Genomic DNA, 21643 nt, shown 5'->3' on the forward strand with positions numbered 1-21643 from the left:
ATGAATAGCTGCGGGCTGGGGATGTAGCTCAGCGGGCACCACATTTGGTGGCAAGGTCCTGAGTTCGATCCCCAGTACCGGAAAAAATAAAATAAAAACAAAAGAATGAATGGCTGACTCCTCCCACTTATCTTCAGTCCTAGATGTAGCAAGCGCTGCCAGGAGCTTGTCCATCTCCCCTGGTACTTGTCATTCTGCACACACAGACTGAGCCTTACCGCAAGCACTTGCAACTCTGTCTGAAGGCATCCTCAAGCCACACTGGGGGTGGGGCGCAGCACAGTGCATGGCAAACACCAGTGTCCTGGAATGCTGCTCCCGGGATGGCCCCACCAGGAGACAGAGAAGTGCAGGAGCAAATGCCCCAGCTTCCTTGCCTCCAGGAGAGGCCCAAGTGAGCGTTTCCTCTACTGCTGCCCACGGTCCCCAGCACAGCCCAGGGCTCCACAGCGGTCCTCTACTCACCAACAGCCCTCTGTTGTCTTCTTTACTGTCCCTGGCCCAGCTCTCACCAGTGCTTCTTGCATTTGGCTCCCAGACAAACCCCCTGTGCTCAGATCCTCTTCTCAAGGGTGTTTCTAGCAAAATCCAAGCTAAGACACAGTCGGGGCAGCAAGGGAAGATCTAGCTGCCCCACCTCTCCCCCTCCCCAGACAGGACAGCAGGGACCTTCTGCTAAGGGACATGTACCTCGGGGTGGCAGCTAAGGGGCAGCATTTGGACCATGCTCACCGACCACACAGCAGGCTCTAAAGTGGCTCTCTGACCCCCAGACTGGCAGACTTCAAGGCAACAAGGTTCATGGAAGGCAAAATGCATTTCTTATACTTAGCCCACATTCAGGCCCTGGAAATTAAAAGAGAGAGGGAGGGAAGGATGCTTAAAGGAAAAGAAACTAGACTATTTCCAAGCCCCTCCAGGTGCTCCAGAAGTGTCCATTGCCAAAAACAGATGGTCATGATGGTAAAAAGCCATTCCAGTCTGGTCCCAAATGAGGGTCTTTAGGAAGAATGTCATAGCCGAGGAGCTTTCAGTCCAACTGCATGTACTGCCTTATGTAACAATCACAGTCACCTTTGGTTAAAAAACACTTGGATTTTTAAAATGGTCTGTAATTCTGGAGTTTCACCAATTTATCTTGGATTCTTCTCAGTATTGACACTTAACTACTTTGTCTAGATCAAAACATTAGAGGTTTTTTCCAATTATACTGCTGGGAATTGAACACAGGATCCTTAAACTAAGCCGTTGCCACTGACTTTACCCTTGATTTTTTTTTTTTTTTTTTTTTTTTTGGTGCTAGGGATCGAACTCAGGACCTTGGGCTTTCAAGGCAGGCGCTGGAACCACTGAGCTAAATCCCAGGCCCTTTACCTTTGATTTTGACACAGACTTTCTTTAGAGTCCAAGTTGGGATCCAAGTTGCCATCTTCCTGCCTCAGCCTCCCAGAGTGCTGAAGCTGTGGGCATGGTAAACAGGTTTTGAGTCTTTCAAACACCTGTCCAAAATGGCTGGCAGATTTCAAGACACAAAAGGTACTGAAATACAGTGTCTCATAAATTATCAAAGACTCAATGATATCACGGCAAATCCATCAGTAGGACCACTGGTATAGTGTACTGGTCAATCACAGAAAATTTAGTGCCATCACCTGGAATAATCATCCTCCTCTCTCTCAGATGCACATCAACATTTCAGGAAACATAGATGAGTGTCTCTACCACACTGATCTGTGATTCATAGAAAACAGAGCGATCCATGGGCGGGGGATTTAGCTGAGTGGTTTTGCCGCCTGCTGCTCAAGTGCAAGGACCCGAGTTCGATCCCCGGTACCAAAAAAAAAAAAGAAAAGAAAACAGAGTGATCCAAAAGAGTGTTTTTAAACTACAAAATGCCCTCCATTTAATACATAGGGAAACGCAAGGTAAGAGCTTATGCGTAAGAAGGTGATGTTATTGAAAGGAGAGGAAGACTATTAGGAGCTTTGAAGGAGATTGGGGGCAGGGGGAGGGGGGCGATCCAAGTATGTTTTATGCGAAATGTCAGAGGAATCTAACGTTCTGGTATAACTACGTCGCACTGATTTTTTTTTAAAAGAGGATAATCTCAAGTGTACATCGACACGAAAACTCTTAGGCAGTTGATTACTGGAGAACATGAAAAATCCCGATGCTTGCACCACGTATGTGGTGTCTCTGTGGATGTAAGAGAAACCCATTCTGTCTCATTCAGGTGTGCTGAATGGGGGCTGCTACCAGAAGCAGCCCTAACACGGGGACAAGAAATTCCCAAAGGAACAATTCTTGACTTTCCCACTCAGAGAAGTGGCAAGCTTCCCTGAGGCTGCTGGCAATTGCCTTCCTGCAAAAATGACTGAATCTTGAAAGTGTACCAAAGTACACCCTATTTTGCTGGGTTACTAGTGGTTGCATGTGCAGTTTGAAAGTTCAACGTAAAAGAGACGCGCGCATGTCCAGTGCAAGTGCAGCACTGGACGGGAAGTGGAGTCAGAATGGCTGGCACACGCGACACTGCATGAGCCCAAAGCCTCGGCACGTGTTGGGGGGGCGGGAGTCACATGGTCCATGCAGTGCGCATGTGCAACAACCGAAAGCCCCGAGGTCCAGTCGGACAGCACCCACCGAGCAGGGCACTGAGGTCCTTCCCGCTAACAGGTAAAGGAATTTTTAAGTACTCAAAGAATGTTGTATAGTGCTTCCTTGGGGCTGAGGGCGGGTTTCTTGGGCAGCACGTTGGTGCAAGGCTGCTTGCTCCCAGGTGGAGTTGTAGAGATTTGCGGGACCACAGTCAGGAGTACAGAGGCAATTTCCGCCTCACGTGACCCGGGCCCCACCACTGTTCTCTTCTTGCAGGGTCTGGTTCCGTCAGAATGCGGCCAGCGTTAGAGCAAGCCCTAGATCGTGCAGAGGAGGTCATTGCAAGGGCCCAGCAGACACCCCCTGAAAGCACAGCCCCATCGGGCCAGGAGAAATCTCTCCATGAAAAGCTTTATGACATTTATGTTGAAGAATGTGGCAAAGAGCCCGAGGTCCCCGAGGAACTCACGACCAGTGTCAACCTGCTAGAGAAGCTGGTTAGCAGAGAGTCGTTGCCATGCCTAGTGTTCAACCTATACCCGGGAGATAAGGGCTGTTCTGTGATGCTGGATGACAAAAGTGGGTCCTTTTCAGAGATCATTTCACTGCCCTATGGAGAAGGTAAACTGTTGGAGTACTTGGATGCACAACAGTTACCTCCTGTTCTGCTCGACATCCTGGGCACCTCTCAGATGAACCTTTTCCATAGTGGGTGTGTCATAGCAGAAATCCGAGACTACAGGCAGTTCATGGGCCTGGGCTCGCCTGTGTACAAAAGTAGGCATATTCTCTTACGTCCAACGATGCAGACTTTAGTGTGTGATGTAGAAGCCATTGCAAGTGACAACCCTCAATGGACACAGCAAGACAAGCTCACCTTTGAGAGGCAACTAATTCTGGCTCCAGCAGAGCCACTGTGTCTGGAGCCCTCTGTGGCAGTGGCCTGCACTGCCAACAGACAGCTATTTAACATGCAGACTATGAATGCTGCCCCAATGACACAGTGCTTCAAGAGGCATTCGTGGCCTTCCCTGAGCCTGCAGGAGGAGTCATTTCCACATCCTTCTCACCCTGACTCTAGAGTACTAACTGCTTGCAGAAAGAAAAAAGAAAAGAAATCTAGTCAGGAAGGAGACCCGAAGATCACAACACAGAATTATGTAGACACATGGAAACAGAGCCCCTGTGACCTGTCTGTGCCTTCTGAAATTGATGTGCAGGAATACACCAAAGGAAACCAGTCTGCCCAACCTGGTAACGAACCACAAGCATTCTGCTCACCTCCTGTGCTAGAAAATGATCTTGTATTTGACTGTGAAGCTGACAGTTGGCTGTGGGAAACAAAAGCAAACATCCTGATGTCAAATAATGATCCACTTTGGTGTGATGTGGTAGATCCACCAAAATGTCCCATACTCAAGAGGCAGAAACATTCCACACACATCTCCACAGGTGACTGTTCAGGAGTTCTTAGGACTGTATCAAAGACTAACGCTGAGAGGGCAGTCAGCACATGCCAGGAGCCCGTCCAGAGCACAGCTGAATATGCAGGCAAGATGGCATCAGGCCCCAGTGTCTCAGCCAGTGTCAGTCAACCCTCTCCAGAGGCAAAGCCAAAACAGCCTATGACCTCAGTGTCAGCAGAGTCCTCAGTATCCAGAAATGCAATCAACTCAGGAGCTCCACAGGTCACACTTACCTCCACCTCAGGACAGAATTTGTCAGGTCAAAATCCTCCTGCACAACCGGCCTGCTGGTCCCAGAAGGTCCCACCTCTTGCTCCTGTGCCCAAGCCAGCCAGACTTTCTCAGAAGGGTCACAAAAGAATCAAGTCACTTCCTCCTCCTGCCCAGCCTCCTGCCCACCATTCACAAAAAACACTGCTGACCCAGAAGCCAACTAGCTCCACTAGCCTGCAGGTCATCCATGTGGTGGGCCCAGCGCAGGGAACCCAGGGTTTGGTGAGTGGTTCTGATTCCATGCTGCGCAGTACCACTAATGCCCCACCTGCTGGGGGAACCCAGCACAGTGGCCTTCTGCCCCCAGAAAGTCAGCAGCCCATTGCAGGGTCAGGTGGGACACAGATAGCCTCTCAGCCAAGTGTGCAACTCATTTTACGTAACCCTTCTGGTCTCATGCCCTTAACTATACTCCAACTTCCACCTGGTTCCATCATTTTGAGCACCCAGCCCCAGCCCCAGCCCCAGCAGCAGCAGCCCCTTCCCCAACCCCCACTCCAAACCCCATCACAGCCCCAGGTATATCAGCTGATTCCACAACAACAGCTTCAGCAACCCACAACTTCTCTTCCACCACCACAGCCTGACCCACAGGCTTCTGCCAAACATCCAAGCAGTCAGCAGTGGGCCTGGCCAGCTCAGCAAGATGTGATTAACCAGAAGCCCCAGGCAGCTGTGTTGGGTCAGCTCGGCTCTGACCAGCAAAGACCTGGGCAGGGCCTTTCTTCTCAGACATTACACAACCCTCCTGCTCAGCCACAACAGCTGCAGGCACATGGGCAGGTGAAGAATCACCAAGTGAGATACTGGCAGCATCCAGTGTCTGTGACGACAGCAGCCACTCAGACCACTCAAGTCCCCCATCGTGGCCACATAGCCCGCCATGCCAAAGGTAGCACCAACAGAGCCCTGCCACCCACCCCAAAGTCCTGAATCTTACTTCAGTTTTCCTGTTTTTAAAAACATTCAAGCATAGCGATAAATAAGTTGCAAGTTTTTACTTCATATTTGGTGTTTTTCATTTTGGGTGGGGGGGTACTGGAGATCGAACTCAGGCCCTTGTGCTTGCCATGCAGCTGGTGGCACCACTGAGCTAAATCCCAGGCCTAGTATTTTACATTTTAAAGCATAAACTTTACACCAAAGCACAGTCCCATAATTTTAACATAAAAACAGGGAATACATTTAATAAACCATGATTGTCTTTTTTTTTTTTTTTTTGGTACTGGGGATCGAATTCAGGCCCTTGCACTTGCGAGGCAGGCAGTGGCACCACTGAGCTAAATCCCCAGCCCCACTGCAGCATTTTAATGTGTGCTCAAACCCAAACTAGGTGCATTTTATTTTATTTTATTTTACTTTATTTTATTTTATTTTATTTTATTGGTACCGGGGATTGAATTTGGGTCCTTGCGCTTGCGCAGCAGGTGCCGAAACCACTGAGCTAAATCCCCGGCCCCGACTAGGTTCATCTTAAACTCTTGAAATTTATAATTCCGCTGAACAACAAAATGACAATAAGAATACACTTCTGGTTAATGTTTGAGCAAGATGAGCTGCTTTTGAAGTTTCGATTATAAAATATAACCCTAAATTGACTACCTTCACCATTTGAAGGGCACCATTCCGTAGTATTTAGTCCCTTTGCACCGTCGTGCAGCACAGCTCTAGGAGTTTCGCGTCTTGCAGATCCCGAACTCTGCACCCGTTAGACACCAGCTCCCCATTTCCTGTCCCCCAGCCCCTGGCAGCCTGCATTCATTCTGCCTTCTGTCTCCATAAATATGAGTGTGCTGGGCAATTCACGGAATGAAATCCTGACAGCGCTCAGCATTTGGAGACGGGTTTATGTCATTTAGCGTAATGTTCTCAAGGCTCACCCATGTTTTCCCACGTGACAGGAAAATGATTGCTTTTTAAAAACTAGCTTTCCTGTAGAGTATATATACCTACGAGCTGGGGAAACATCTTTGAGGACAACGGAGTTGGTGTGCATGTGTTCCCTTTGAAAGGTTTGTGTGCAAGGTATGAATCGTAATTACTACACATCTAGTTTGAAAAATCAAAAGAATCCACAAGAAATAGAGGTCACACTGAGATCGAGTACACCAGAGACCTGCACACCTGTGGGATGCAGTTGGTGGCAGGTGTGCCAGTGTGACAGTCCCCAGACCTTTCCAAGTCTCCCCTGCACTCAGTGCTCTCCACCCCCAACCCCAGAGCAAATGTCTCCTCCTCCAGACCCTGCGGTTGGCCTGGAAAAGGCCCTTCTCTGACGCATTGTCTCCCTCTGTATAAAGCCATTTGCCTATTTTTAGAGCAGTGGGTTAGAGCAGGGCATGGTGTCTCATGCTTGTAATCCCAGCACTCACAAATTTGGGCCCAGCGTGGGCACTTTAACAATGCAGCAAGACCCTGTCTCGAAATAGGAAATTAAAAAGGGCTTGCGATGTAACTCAGGGCAAAGGTGCTGGGTCCAACCTTCAGTACCACCACCAAAACAAAATAAAACAAAAAAACCGAGGTTACTTTCACAAAGGTAAAAGAAGCATTTGGTAACCTGTTTCATTTGTTTCTTTTCCTAATGCCTGTAGCTTTCTTAGATTGTTAAGTGGGGTCTCCTCCTTCTTTGTCTTTCCATGCCCTTACCTTTGTTTCTTTATCAGTTGTTCAGCAGTCCCTGCTCCTTCATCTCCACTTCTCTGTTTTCTTTTCTCAAAGACCCTTGCACTTTTCTGGCCTCTTTTTCACTCTTTCTTTGTTAAAAATTGAGGTGTAATTCATGTTAGAAGCATTTAGCCATTTTCAGGTACAGTTCTCTGACATTTAGCACATTCTCAATGTTGTGCAGCCACCAGCTCTATGTGTTTCTCTAACATTTTCAGCTCTTCAGAAAAAAATCCCTGGACCCATTAGGCACTCAGCAGTGCTCCTCTCTACCACCTGCCTCTGGCAACCATTGATTTGCTCTCTGTCTCCAGGAACTACACTGTTCTCGGTATTTCCTAGCAATGGAATCATAGCATAGTGCATTCTAAGTCTGGCCTCTTTCACTTGGCACAATGCGTTCAGGGTTCATTAATGTTTTAATATATATCAGTACTTAATTCCTTTTGCCTCAATAATATTTTATTGTCTCTCTAGAGCATGTCTTTGTTTAGCCATTCTTCCATTAACAATTGGGTTATTTCCACCACTTGGCTATTGTGAACAATGCTGTTATTCATGTAGTATTTTAGTATCTCTCATATTTTTGTTCTGTTACAACTTTGCATGGCAGTCTGTCTACATAAAATTTCTCTTTTCCTTGTAAACATGTATGTTTCTCTGCTTTTTGCCCTAACAAAAAAATTAAAAGGAAATTTGCTCTGGTAGTTCTAAAAGAGATTAGTTAAGGATTAGGCAGCCAATGAGTTTGACTGTATTAGCCTACATATTCTAATGTCTACCAGGGCTGTTCAAGAACGACTCAGCCAACTTCAAGAAAATATGTCCGATTGGCCATTTGAGTGACAATGAACCTGCGAAGAACATCCTGGACATCCTTGAGAATGGTGCCTGCATTTTAAAGAAGGAAATCTGTCCAGTGAGCAGTTGCAAAGAAGAATGTATGCTAGGCCTTAGCCAAGCAGAGATTTGATCTGCAGAGCATTGTCCTATTTGATGTCTTTCCTCCTTTTCTATCTGATTCTTTCAAGTGCTGGAGGGAGGTAACAGAATTTGTGCTTGAGTGATGTAGCTCTCCCTTCTGGACAGGCAAATAAATGCAGCTTTGTTTCAGATTACCATTTGTGGGACTTTATTCATTGCCTTCCAGTGATCTTTTTCAGGTTGATAATCTGATGCTACTGCCATAGTGATGAAAAGCAAAGTGTTGTGGTCTTGAAATAAAATCCCAAAGAATGTATTTAAAAAAATTTGTAAGGGGGATTTTCCACATAGCTCGTACTATTTCAGGGCCTAGGTGAGATGGAAGGGAATGCAGACAACGCTGGGGATTTAGCTCAGTGGTTCTGGCACCTGCCTCGCACACGCAAGGTCCGGAGTTCGATCCCCGGTCCCCAAAAAAAAGAGAGAGAATGCAGTCACCAATGAAAAGTAAAAATGCCACTTTAGGATCTAGAGATCTTATTCAAACCTCACCTAATTTTATCCTTCAGCAATTTAAGCCAGATTTGCAATATGAATCTCAGTAAAAGGTGAATGTTACATATATAAGGTTGAATGCACAGTAGAAAGCACCAGAAATAGAAAAAGAATCAATATTTTAGGGGCTTCTCATTTTACCATGAGTCAGAGGTCAAGACACAGACTATGGAAATAAGATTGCAAGAGAAAAGCATTGCCCAACCCATGAAGTCCAGCTATGTATATCTGCATAGGAAATTTGTACTTATTTGTAAGTTTAAGAAAATATCATCACATCTTAGATTTCTGTTTGGGGAGAAATGCCCAGCCCTACTAAGAAACCCTTATTTTTTCAAAGTAACAGAAGCATTTTAGTTTCCTTACTGCACAGTCACTCTTCAGGATCCCATTCTCATTTCGTCCACCTCCCAACAACAGCATTATAGTTATTTTTGTCTTTGTTACATGCTGGCTCCCCAAAATGTCACTATGTCAACATGTTGTTAGAGAAAGCTAAGTTTATTCTTCTAGGTAAGGGAGAGGACCGTCTTGACAGAATCTTAGTAATGCTTCAGGTAAAATCTAATAAAATATTCCATCATCTCCAGGAGTTCAGTATTGCATCTGCAAGGAGAAAATATACTCAGATGCTTTACTTGTGTTTGAAAAACACCAACATTGTAAAATATAGCCCCCGCCCAGCCCCTGTTCTCACTACATGCTACACTGTCCTAGTAACTTCACGTGCTTTCACTTACTCTTTGCAAGAATCACATACAACTAAAGAAGAGGAAATGAAGAGGTAGGAGCCTAAGTAATTTGCTCAAGGTCACCAGGCTGCAAAGGGTCAGAGCCCAGATTTGGACCCAAGCCTCGTGGGGTCAGACACCATGTTCTTTCCCACACCTCCCTCTCCACTGCTTCACTGAGGGCAAGACGTAGGCCTGTCCCAGGGGGCTCACCGAATGACTGCAGAGACTCCATGACTAATGGAGAAAATAATGGTCTGTCACTTAGCTATGTACTGGAGTTTGAGGGGAGCTAGTAAGTCTGCCATAGTTTGAAACCAGCTGAAAGAGAGACTCAGGAGTCAAACGGCTGGACATACATTTTTCTCTTTATAAGTGATCACATACTCAATGACATAGTTTAGATCTGTTTTCTTAATACAGCATCCTGGTACTAGAAAGACTTTTTCACAGGCAGGGCTGGAGAACTGCAGATATCACCTAAGGGTCTGGCCTTCCTAGTGCAAAGAATTGGGTGGGCCAGGCAAGGCTACAATTTTACTCTAATGAAGAGCTTCTTAGCCCCTGGCCAATAGGCCTCTTTGGCATTTGGTGGGGCCTTCCTCAAAATAATTTTTTTAGATGCTGGAGTTTGAACCCAGGGACTTCACATTGAGTTACATCCCCTGACCACCTCACATTTTATTATTTTAAAATTTTGATATATTCAAACTGCAGCTTTGAATGTCTGGGTATAGACTAGATACAAGTACATGAGTCTGCCTCTGCTGACTATTAAGTTGCTAAGTTGCCGAGGCTGGGCTTGAATTTTCAATCCTCCTGCATCAGCCTCCCAGAGTACTGGGATTATAAGTGTATGCCATCACTCCCAGCTCAAAATAATGTTTTAACTATATAAAATAAAATAATTGCATTACAAAGGAAGCTAGCTACACTCACATACAAACCTAAAAGTATGAGTAAATACATTTATGATAAAAAAAATATGGGTTTTTAAGATAAAATTTCACTCCATAACCAAGCCTGGACTTGAACTTGTGATCCTCCTGCCTCAGCCTCCCAAGTGCTGGGATTACAGGCGTGCCTCACCGAATTCAGCTCTAAAAATATGTGTGCTTCTGTATTAATGCATTAAGTAATAAGATTTGACAGTGGGACTAATTAATAACTAGCCTAATCTCAAAAGTATGAGTAAATACATTTATGATAAGCATACATATGCATCTTCATCAATGTATTAAATAATGAGATTTAGCAGTGGGGCTGATAACTAGCCTAATTTTGTTTTTTTGTTTTTGTTTTTGTTTTTTTGGTACCGAGGATCGAACTCGGGTCCTTGTGCTTGCACAGCAGGCGGTGAAACCACTGAGCTAAATCCCCGGCCCAAGCCTAATTTTGAAGTAGTGATTAGCATAAATGATATTTTGAGATATCTGCAGCAAGTGAAATGTCACGTGAAAACATCTGCAATTTCTATTCACCACAAATTCATAGATGGTGTTAATATGACTGTGGTTTGGTGTACATATTCATACCTTTAGGAAATACTACATTTCAGTTAGGGGTCAGAGAAAATGAGGTCATATTTATTTCCTTATTAAATTCATAGGGCCCCTGGAAGTGTGCCTGAACCCTATATTAAGAACTGTTCTGGGGCCAGGGATTTAGCTCAGTGGTTTCGCCATCTGCTGTGCAAGCTCAAGGACCTGAGTTCTATCCCCAGTACCAAAAAAAAACAAAACTATTCTAATGGAAGCTCCTTCTGGGGAAACAGAGGAAATAAGTTGCAATCATCACTCCCAACAGTATATGTATATGAGCAAGAGTGAAGGTGATGATGAAGTTAGCTCAAATTTGTACATAGAGGCCAAATTATTGAATGGTTATCACAACAGCTTGGAAAGGAGTCGCTTACAAGGCATGCATTAGCCACTTAATCTTCAGAATACTCTTGGTTAGTGTGGGTAACTCCATTTTCAAATGAGGAAATGAAGACGTCAGTATAATTTCTCCAGTGTCATACATTCTAGTTCATAGAAGGGCCAGGATTTGAATCTAGGCAGTCTGGCTCCAGAATTCATTGTCTTAACTACCAAACTGAAGCTTAGAGGATTGAAGGGCTAAGATAACATTTATAAAGTTGTTTCCATAGGAAAATATTTTGACAAGGCTTCCATAGATTAAGACTCCCTCAATATAGAGATCTGGGGCCATTGAACACCATGCAAGTTGCCTGTTATCCATCCTACTGAAATAAGTAGAATTATCCCAAAGAACCTCATTCTGGGTTGCTTGGACCCCAAGTCAGCTGGGGCTGGGGTGGGATGGGGAATTTAGCTATGGGACTAGTGGTTCCCTGACCCTGAATAGAGGACACATAACTTCTAATGGACTTTGTCAAGAATAGCAAAGTGTCTGGGAGTTTACAAGTTAGCCTGCACAGCTGTCAGAAAACACAACAGTGGGTCAAAGACAAAGGACACTACTACTCATAGCACAGCAGGCAGCATGAGCTTCAGGTTCGCATTGGTTCCTTCATCCCTCAAGTCCTGTGGGGGTGGCAAAGAAGTGGCCCCAGGTGGATGCTGCACATACAGCAGATGTGTTGCAGCCAAAGAAACAAAGCTTAGGCTACAAGCAAACCTGCTCAGCTGGCCACTCAAGGGAGACATTATCTTGTTTTGTGTTGTGCGTTTTGTTTTGTTTTGTTTGAGACAGGGTCTTGCTATGTAGACCAGGCTGGCCTCAAACTCTCAATCTTCAGCCTTTGAAGTGCTAGGATTACAGGTGTGTGCCACCATGCCCAGGTGACATTATCTTTTTTTTTTTTTGGTACCGGGAATCAAACTCGGGTCCTTGCGCTTGTGCAGCAGGCAGCAAAACCACTGAGCTAAATCCTCGGCCCTGGCATTATCTTAATTATACTGGTCAACAAATATATTTGCCCTTAGCACCTTAAGGAGACAATATCTCTATCTCTGAAGGCTGTTCACTATATAAAGTTCCTTGAAAAGTTAGTCCAGAATAAAAGCTGTCAGTAGCCCAGCATGATGGTGCATGCCTATAATCCCAGTCACTCAGGAGCCTGAGGCAGGAGAATCATAGGTTGCAGGCAAGCCTGGGCAACGTAGTGAAATCCTGTCTCAAAAAAGAGCTGGACATGATAGCACACGCTGATAATCTCAGCTACTTCAGAGACTGAGGAAAGAGGATCACAAGTTTGAATCCAGCCTGAGCAACTTAGTGAGATCTGTCTCAAAATAAGAAGCATCTGTAATGGAGCTCAGCAGTAGAGTGTTTGCCTAGCATGTGTGAGGCCCTGGGTTCAATCCCCAGCAACACACACACACACACACACACACACACACACACACAAGCTGTCAAGCCTCTCACAAGACATACATACAGAAACATGCAGAACCCATGGAGAAGTACCTCCTGCAGGGGTTGGAGGCTAGAGGCTGGGGGCTAGAATTCCTAAACAGCTCCTTTAAATAGCTAGCATCTGACTCCAGACTGCCTGGCAGCCCAGTATCTTGTTACCCCTTCACTGATGAGGTCACTTCCTCATGCATTCTCTATAAAGGAGAGCAATAAGGGTGTAGGTATCTCTACTGGAACATGGATGCACACTATGCATCCAGGAGGATGCTATGGCCCTGGCGCGTTTCTCTAATGGATGATAAGAGGAAGGGGAGTCATGCCTTCTCTTTTCCTGCTACCCTGGCTTTGTAAGTTTTCCCTTTGTCCAATAAAGTTTATGACTTAATTCATTTCCAGACCCTACTGCGTGGCAGGTGAGACTTATATGGTCTCACTACAGTATATAAAAATATTAGAGGACATCAAAGAGTTTCCAGCAACCAGAAGGAGGAAGATCAAACAGGACAGGGATATAGCACATACAGAAAATATAGTATATGTACACAATGGAGTATTATTCGGCCATAAAGAAGAAGGAAATCCTGTCATTTGCCGGCAAATGGATGGAACTGGAGGTTATCATGTTAAGTGAAATAAGGCAGAAACAGAAAGATAAATATATATATGTCAGTGGTGACAGATCTATGGCACATGTGCCATAGGAGGCTGTTTGTATCATTGAAAGCTCTGAAAGGTTCACCACCACTGATATCTGCTGTTCTGATATGTGTAATCTGAGTGGGAGGCTGACCTAAAAACAGAAAAGGGGCTCTTAGGGACTAGGAAGGGGGCTGAGGGGAGAAGGAGGGGACAGGGACAGAGGATAGAAGAGTAGATCTTGTCATGGTATATATCTACATGTCCCCCCAAAGCCTCATGTGCTCATAGTGTAACCAGTTTTTTCTCTCTGGGCTCTTATCTTGAGGGGGATGGAAGAATGAAGCTGACAAGCAGCAAGTGAGAAACCTACTTGGACTTAGCCACATGTGGTTTATTAGAAAGAACAAAAGGAAAGCTCCTGCTTGCCAGGAGGGATTCCAAAAGGAGGACACCAAGGAAACACCTGAATTTAGGAGCTTATATGCAGCATTTTAGCACATGATGGGGAGATGAACATGCAAAAAGAAAAATGCAGGTATGCAGTTACTGCTGCTTGCAAGTGTTCTTGTCATCAGAAGATGTTATTAGTCCTTTGTCCTTTGCACTCCAATTAGGTCTTTGTCCCTTGTGCTCCCATTTTCTGAGGCTTATCTCACTTTTCCTTTAGTTTACTCAGGCTCTTGCATTTGGTCCCTTTATTTCTTGGTCTCAATAGGTGGAGCTTTTGGACAGTGATTGGATTATGGGGGCTTGTAGCTGACTTGCTGTTAGGAGGTGGATCTAGTTGGAAGAGATGAGTCACTACAGGAATGGCCTGGGTCTGATTCTTCCCGGCTCCTCCCTTGACTTCTCTCTGCTTCTCACCATCATTCCATGAGCTGTTTCTCCTCTGCCATGGCCCTCTGCCCTGCCTTGGAGTCAGCCAACTATGGACTGAAACCTCTAAAAACTGTGAGCTAGAATAAACTTTTCCTCCTTAGAGTTGTGGGTGTCCGGTATTGTGTCCCAGCAATGAGAAAGTAACTAAGACGGATTTGGGTACCAGAGAAGTGGGGTCATTGCTGTGATGCTACCTGACTATGTGGTTCAGAAGCCTTTTGAACTGGCTTGTGGGAGGAGTTTGGGAAGGTTTGGAGATACTAGCCAAATACGCAGCCCTAGAATTATGTGAGCATAGCTTGATAAGATCAAGCTAAGGAGGTTTCAGTTGGGAACAAGGACTGCACTGGCAGTTGGACTCCAGGCCACATGTGTTATGCTTGGTAAAAATTTGTCTACATTTTGCTCCTGTCCTGAAACATTACAGGAGACTAAGATTAAGGACAACAGACTAAATTAGTGGAAGAAATTTCAAGGCAGTTTAATACTGAGGCAGTGGCATGGCTACTACTGGGGGCTTTTAGCCAACTATACCTTGAGAATCAAGGGCAAAAGGCCCAGCAGAATGATTTTTAAAGTTTTGAGTTTGGCCAGAAAGGAAGCCCCAGTAAAGTTGAAGCCTGCAAAGATGGTACAGAGGAGAATTTGGTTGCTGAAAAGATTAGCATTAAAAAGCCAAATCACTGCCTGTAATCCCAGCACTCAGGAGGCTGAGGGAGGAAGATTGCTGTGAATTTGAGGCCAGCTTGGACTACATAGTGGGTTCAAGGCCAGCCTGAACTACAAAGTGAGACCCTGTCTCAAACAAAAAAACTGATGAACAAAAACAGAGGCCTCAAATACTAAAGTATAAATTAAATAATGATTATATTTCTGAAAATATGTAATATGTGGTTTAATATAAATTGATAAGTGAGTATCTTAGAAGATGTAATATGAGTACTAAATAAGTACTGTATTCTTAAAAGAAGTTGCTCCAAAGGCAATTTTAATAATAATCTAGAACTTAATTATTTTTGGATATGGGAAGCATAGAGGCGAAGTAGAAAGAAAGCATTTTAAAGTTCTAAACTAGGGAAGGAGAGGGAAGGGGCAATAAGACAGTCTGACGGTGTCATCTAATTAGGGTAGGGAATGCAAATTAAAATACACTGTCATGGTAAAAGAATAGTTGGAAGGCAGATGTGGTGGCACAGCACCTGGGAGACTGAGGCAGGAGGATCGCCGAGAGTTCAAGGCCAGCCTGGGCTACAGAGCAAGACCCTGTTTCAAAAAAAAAAAGAAGAATGGAGCCTTGCTTTCAAATAATGGCAACAAAATATGCAATTAATTGTGCATACCAGATGATAATAAGTTGCCATTAAGAAAATAAGTCAAAAAAAAAAGAAAGTAAGTAAGTAAAAAAGGGCTAGGGATATAGCTCAGTGCAAAGGCCCTACGGTCAATCCATTCAATCCCAGAGAGAGAGAGAGAGAGAGAGAGAGAGAGAGAGAGAGACAGAGAGAGAGAGACAGAGACAGAGACAGAGACAGAGACGGAGAATGAATGGTACAGTGAAACTTCCAAATTAGCCAGGGCAAAAATGGAAGGGATAACAACTTAATAAAAGCAACACAAGTAAGGAAATGGGGAAAAGAAGAAACATAAGGGTGAAATGGTGTAGCATAAACAAAATATGGAAAGAATAAAATCAAGTTAATCAGTCATTTGAGTGAATGTGAATGGACTTGATTTATCAAAAGCCAAAATATCAGAAATGAATTTTTTAACAACAAATCCAGCTATATGATAATTTTTCAGAAATAAAGAGGGTTAGGAGTGTAGCTCAGCAGTAGAGTGCTTGCCTAGCATTCATAAGACCCTGGGTTCCATCCCCAACATGGAAAAAGAAAAAAAATGGCTGAAGGGCACTGTTTAAGAAAAAGAGGTAATTTTGTCATAAACTCATATGTCTTGAACAATATAGTAGCTAAATATATAAGAAAGAAAACAGAGTTTCACGGGATGCCCGCATTTACAGGCTGGGAAGAGAGGAATAAACTGGAGGAGTGGCAAGCAGGGCAGGAAGGTGAGAAATGGTACCACAATCCCTGTGCCCTGGAAGGCCCCGGATCTACAGGTCAAAGTGACCTGAGCAACAGTGTTCAGATTGACTTTGCCAGCCCTGGTCAGAGAAGGCAAGTGGTGGTGACGATGCCCCTTCCCTTCGGGGAGGCTGGCGTTTGCACACAACCTTCCATTCTCCCGCATCTGCAATTTGTAACCGATTGTAACTGAGATGCACAGTGCAGAACTTGGTTCTTTTATCTAAGTGGGAGTTTTGTGGGCTTAGAGTGTTAAGAAAGGAACAGCTGGCCAGTGAATAGGTGACACTGTGGAACGCACCAGTATGTGGAAATAAAAAGAGGGTGCCCATTATTTCCCATTAAAAGATCTATGTAACTTAGACTTTAAAAGTCAGCCCATGTTAAGACAGTGTACTATTTCTTAGCCACTAAAAATCCCCTTTTCTCTTCTATTGACTAATCAGGAATCTCTGCCTATTGCTAAGTTTTAGTGCTAATTTTGGGGAATTTTTTCCAATATCCTAAGACCTACAACTGCTTAATATTGGCAAATACAGGTTAAATCCCATTTATACGACATAAGCTGCACAGAGCTTTTGTTTTGCAGCCGTGCTGATTTGTCACAATCAGTACATTTCTGAAATGACACTTTCACTTTGCCTGGTGACTATCTCCTCACCCCAACCCCAACACATACACACACACACACACACACACACACACACACACACCACAGAGAGGCTCATTTTTTCTGGAACAGGCAGTAATTTGTAAAAGAAAAATAACACACTGAACAAAGCACATGTGTTATGATCAAGATATCTCTTTAGATTTCTGCCTCTCCCTATTTAAGGTTTTGCTGGCATTTGAAATTAGCAGGTAAGTGGAGAATTGTGGCTGGAAGACAAAATGTAGCTGGCCCAATTTGAGGTCAAACAAGAGGAAGAATGTTGAGTAATTGATGTCCCAGACACCTCTTTCCTGGCTGCACTTTAAATTTTATTGACGAAAACATTTGAAAATAGCTAACAGCCTCCATTCAGAAATTCTCCTGAAAAAGAAATTAATACAACCAAAATCTAACCACATGCTACTCAAAGTGTGGTCCTCAGACCAGCAGCATTGGCGTCCCTTGGAATCCTGTTAGAAATGTAGACTTTCAGGCCCCACCCCAGACCTACAGAATCAGAATCGGTGTTTTTGTTTGCTTGTTTGTTTGTTTTTTGGTACCAGGGATAGAACTCAGGACCTTGCGCTTGCAAGGCAGGTTCAGTGCCGCTGAGCTACATCCCTGGCACCAGAATAGGTATTTTTGACAAGATCCCCATGAAATGTGAGAAATGCTGCTACGGAAAATCTGACTTGCTAATAAAGGTCATCAAATCCCATACTTGTTGAAAGAGGATGCAGCTTGGCCCTCTGTAGCTTTACCAAGTCCCCCAGGTGTCTAGTGCCAGCCAAAATGTGGGTGCTACTGTACTAGGACTGCAGTGGTCAGTATGGTAGCCAATAGCCACATGTGGCTTTTTTACATTTAAATTTAAACAATTTAATTTAAAAATTCAGTCACATAGGCACATTTCAGTGCTCACATAGAGCTAGTGACTGCTCTACTGAACAGTGTGGAAAGTTCTACTGGACAGTACTGGTCTTGCCGGACCTCCATCTTTACTGCACATTCAGATTAACAGCCATTGTCTGTTGAATATGTTCATACAGAACACTTTCTGTTTTAGGCCTCATCATACAGGCATTTTATCTTCACAGAAACTTGGTCCAGTGTTTTCAAGGAAGAATACCATTAGGAAAAGCAAGATCTTGATTGTGTCAATGTGTGTGTGCGTGGTACTGGGGACTGAACCCAGGGCCTTCAACATGCTCAGCAAGTGCTCTACCTCTCAGCTACATCCCCAGCCCCAGATCTTGATCCTGGTAAAGTCTCACATATTTCTTTTTCTTTCTTTTTTCTTTTTTTCAGTACCGGTAATTGAACTCACGACCTTGTGCTTGCCAGGCAGGCGCAGTGCCGCTGAGCTACACCCTGGCCCAAAGTCTCACATATTTCAAGTTCAGAGATCATGTGAGATTGTCATTTAAATTTGCTGAAATCCAGGCTGTGGTGCCAGATGCCACACAGACAACTTCATGGATGTGATACTCTATTTTCCCTTTCATTAAGAAAAAATATAAAAACACCAAGAAAATTTTTTAAAGATTCTGCACAGCTACTATGCAATTTCCGTAACACAATGTTTTGTATTCAAGGACCTGACCCTCTAATCTAATCCTTGAATATGCACACATAGATCCTGGTTTTTCACAAGCCACATAGCCAGGCTGTTCAATAGATTTATAGCAATCACTAAACCTTATATCTCCAGATCAGACCTGTCCTCAACCTGCAGAACATACAGAAATATAATTTCCAAGTGCCTGCATTTGGTTCCTTGGGGAATTTCTGCTATGTCCCAGGTATATTTTTGCATACATATAATGCACTTTCTTCAGCCTTGGCTTGTCCAATGACAGTGGTGGCCCGGGTGCCCAGGTTACTATAGTGATGTCCTTTGCTGCTTCTCACTCATAGCATGCCTCCATTTCACACTCGAAGAATCTCCAAGAGTTACCCAACTAGGTTACTTTCACAAAATAGCTCTTTAGGGAGATTTGCTTGGTGGGGCATTATCATTTGCTATATACCCTTGTCCAGCCCAAGCCCCTGCAAAATGTACTTAACATCCAAATATACTGAATCATCTTCTGTCTGATCAACTACCCTCTAACCAAGTGTGTATAGTTCGACTCCCTCTCTGTCGGGGGTTAAGGAGGAGTGGCCCTTCTTCCCTGAGAGGCTCAGTCCTAGAGAGGGAGAGAACCACTGGTCCCTACATAGTCACTGTCCTTACCAGGGCTGGGACAAGGATGAGGTAGGAGAGGTACTACTCTGTCAGGAATGTGTAAATGCAAGGCTGACTTTTTCTTTAATTTTTCAATACTGTGTTCATCATGGATTTTGAGTTTTCAAAAATACTGCGTTAAATATTTTTGCCTTGATTACTGAGGGTTTTCGTTTTTGTTGTTGTTGTTGTTGTTGTTGTTGTTGTTGTTGTTTTAGCATCCCATTAAATTTTACAGCACTACAGTGCCTTGCTCAGCTCACCCTAGTCTAAGTCCTGGTCCCATCCATTGGGTTGCTCTACTCCTTGCTCAAATACAGCCCTGCTGCATCTTCATACACCAAGCCACGGCTATTACGTATCCCTACTGGGCACCTGGGCTTGGCCTTGAGCGACATGTAGGTGATTACTACCTGGTTATAATGCACCACTCACCACAATTTCCCACCATGTTTAATTTGCACAAACAATAGTTTCATAAACCGTTTTTTCTTGAAATAGTGGAGGGGACATTTTAAAAAGAGAGATTATGCTACTGGGTTATGTTGGAGACAAAAGAGAGAAGAAAGAAGAAACAGCCAACGTCTGAAAATGGTCACTCTTTTATTTTTTCTTACCATTTTTTCTGATGCTAATCAGCTGGCAATGAACGAAGAAGCCTGTGCGCTGTCTACCACAGAAATGCCACCAGGAGCACACCTGTAGTCCACAACAAATTAGCTTCAGTTAGCTTGCTGCCCCTAGAAAGATGTAATCAGGAGCCTTAATTTTTGAGAGGTGGGAAGATTAAGATCGAGCTCAAACCATCACTGGCAGAGGAGTGCTAGAAGGGTGGGTAATCATTTGCAGGGTTGAAGAGTGGCCTTTTCTCTATCTGGTACCAAACATGATTTCTGAGTGGCCTTCTCTGGACTTCATTTATTTCCCATGATGCTATTCAGGTGCAGCTGGGAATCTTGTGGCCTTGCTGCCAGCAGATCTGTTTCTGATGTTCCTAGACCCTCCCGCGGACCGGCACAGTCAGCTGAGTCTGTGGGACCTTCATCTAAGGGGTCCAGGTCCACACGAGTCAGGGCATTCTGCCTCTGAACAGCTGCACGGGTCACCGAGGGAACAATTTTGGTTGTTCATGGATGAATGCACCAGAAGATCCTAGGAGTTTACTCTGACACATTTGGGACATGCTCTTTCTGCTTTGTGTCTGTCGCTGTCCTTTCCAAACACCTGCATCTCAGGAACAACTTTTCTGCCATCCGGTTTTTCTGACTGGATGCAAACACTGGGCCTTACCTGCATTCCTTCCAAATGCAGATTCCGAGGTGACAGCTTGTATGTAGGTGATTTGAGGTAGGATGCATTCCTTTTAGCAAGCCCACAGGAGCCCACCTGAAGGTCTGTAGAAGGTCTACCTCAGAACAGCCAACCTGCAACCCAAAGGAGGGGCCTTTATCCACCGGCCCATTCCCGACCCCCAAGATTGCCCCCTGAGCACTGCCTTACCCTTCCGAAAGTGTGGGTGTGCCACAGGGGCCAAGCGGCCCCCATTAGCTGTCCCCTGCCTGACGGTTATCAAACATTTCATCAGTATTTAAGAATGAACGGAAGAAACATTCCAGCATTTTCTACCTGAGAGCTTTCAATGACTTCTCTGAACAGCTCGTTAGCAGGGTCAAGCCCCAAAGAGGCTCTCGTATGGACAAAAATTTCTGCCTGGTCTGACCTGCACGCCTTCCCCGAGCAGACTCCCTACCCCATTAGGCTTCCTGGGAGCCACTCCGGAGCCTAAAACCTGAAAGCCCTTCTGTCATTGCAGAGGAAGGGCCTCAGCAAATGCATCTCCCGCAGAGCAGACCCACTCCACTCCCAGCCCTGCCATGAGAAGATTAAAGAAAGGAAAAAGAAATCCTGTGGCACACTACAACATAAATGAACAGGGAGAGGACGCTATGCTAAGCAAAAGAAGTCAGTCAGGACAGGACAGATACTGCTTGATTTCACCCATGTGAAGGGTCTAAAGCAGTCAAAATCATAGAAACAGAGAGTAGAAAGTGGTTGCCAGGGACTGAGGGAAAGGCAAATGGAATTAGTGTTTTTAGTAAATATAGAGTTTGTTTTGTAGATGAAAAGGTTCTGGAGATCCATCCCACAATGAGAGTATACTTCACATTACTGAACTGTACACTTCAAATGGTGGAGTTGGTAGATTTTATGTTGTAAGCTCTTTACAACAATAAAACAAAATTTAAAAAAGAAATTTAAAGAAGAAAGAAAGAGAGAAAGGAAGAGAGACCAGCTGTATCCTCCTGTCCCTGTGCCATGGAGCAGCCCGCACACCTTTTGGGGGCTCTGTCTGGACAATGCACCTTTATTTTTAGCAGGAAAGTGCTACACAGGAAAGCAGAAGCATGGAGCAGGTTAGGAAAAACCAACTAAATCTCAAAAGGAGCCCAAAGTGTAATGATTTAAACTGGTAATGTACATAAATAGCTGGACCAGTTTTTCTCTTGTTCAAAATTCTTTTCTATTTGGGAGCAATTTTCTCCCACTTCAAACCTCCTCATTAT

General features: G+C 44.4%; 1 protein-coding gene across 2 annotated transcripts; it reads left to right on the forward strand.

The window, feature by feature from the left end:
* The first annotated feature begins 2580 nt into the window (after positions 1 to 2580).
* Supt20hl2 (SUPT20H like 2) lies at positions 2581 to 8087 on the forward strand. 2 transcript variants are annotated; one of them, XM_021250199.2, is made up of 3 exons: positions 2581 to 2676; positions 2875 to 4559; positions 7790 to 8087. In XM_021250199.2, the coding sequence occupies exons 1-3, from the start codon at positions 2598 to 2600 to the stop codon at positions 7844 to 7846; spliced, it is 1821 nt and encodes a 606-aa protein (XP_021105858.2). In that variant the 5' UTR covers positions 2581 to 2597; the 3' UTR covers positions 7847 to 8087. The 2 variants fall into 2 exon arrangements, with proteins under 2 accessions (XP_021105858.2, XP_021105857.2); XM_021250198.2 differs by lacking the exon at positions 7790 to 8087 and having other exon boundaries at positions 2875 to 5658.
* The last annotated feature ends 13556 nt before the right edge of the window (positions 8088 to 21643 follow it).

The sequence above is a fragment of the Heterocephalus glaber genome, unplaced genomic scaffold (genome assembly GCF_053883595.1).
Source record: "Heterocephalus glaber isolate CG9 unplaced genomic scaffold, H.glaber_assembly_v1.0 deba00001594, whole genome shotgun sequence".
In the NCBI taxonomy this organism is placed as follows: domain Eukaryota; kingdom Metazoa; phylum Chordata; class Mammalia; order Rodentia; family Bathyergidae; genus Heterocephalus; species Heterocephalus glaber.

Excerpts from the sequence above, each read along its gene's own strand:
- Supt20hl2 (XM_021250198.2), top strand. The coding sequence starts at position 2,598 with ATGTGCAACAACCGAAAGCCCCGAGGTCCAGTCGGACAGCACCCACCG. Across the intron at positions 2,677-2,874 it reads GAGGTCCTTCCCGCTAACAG|GGTCTGGTTCCGTCAGAATG; the intron begins GTAAAGGAATTT and ends CTCTTCTTGCAG.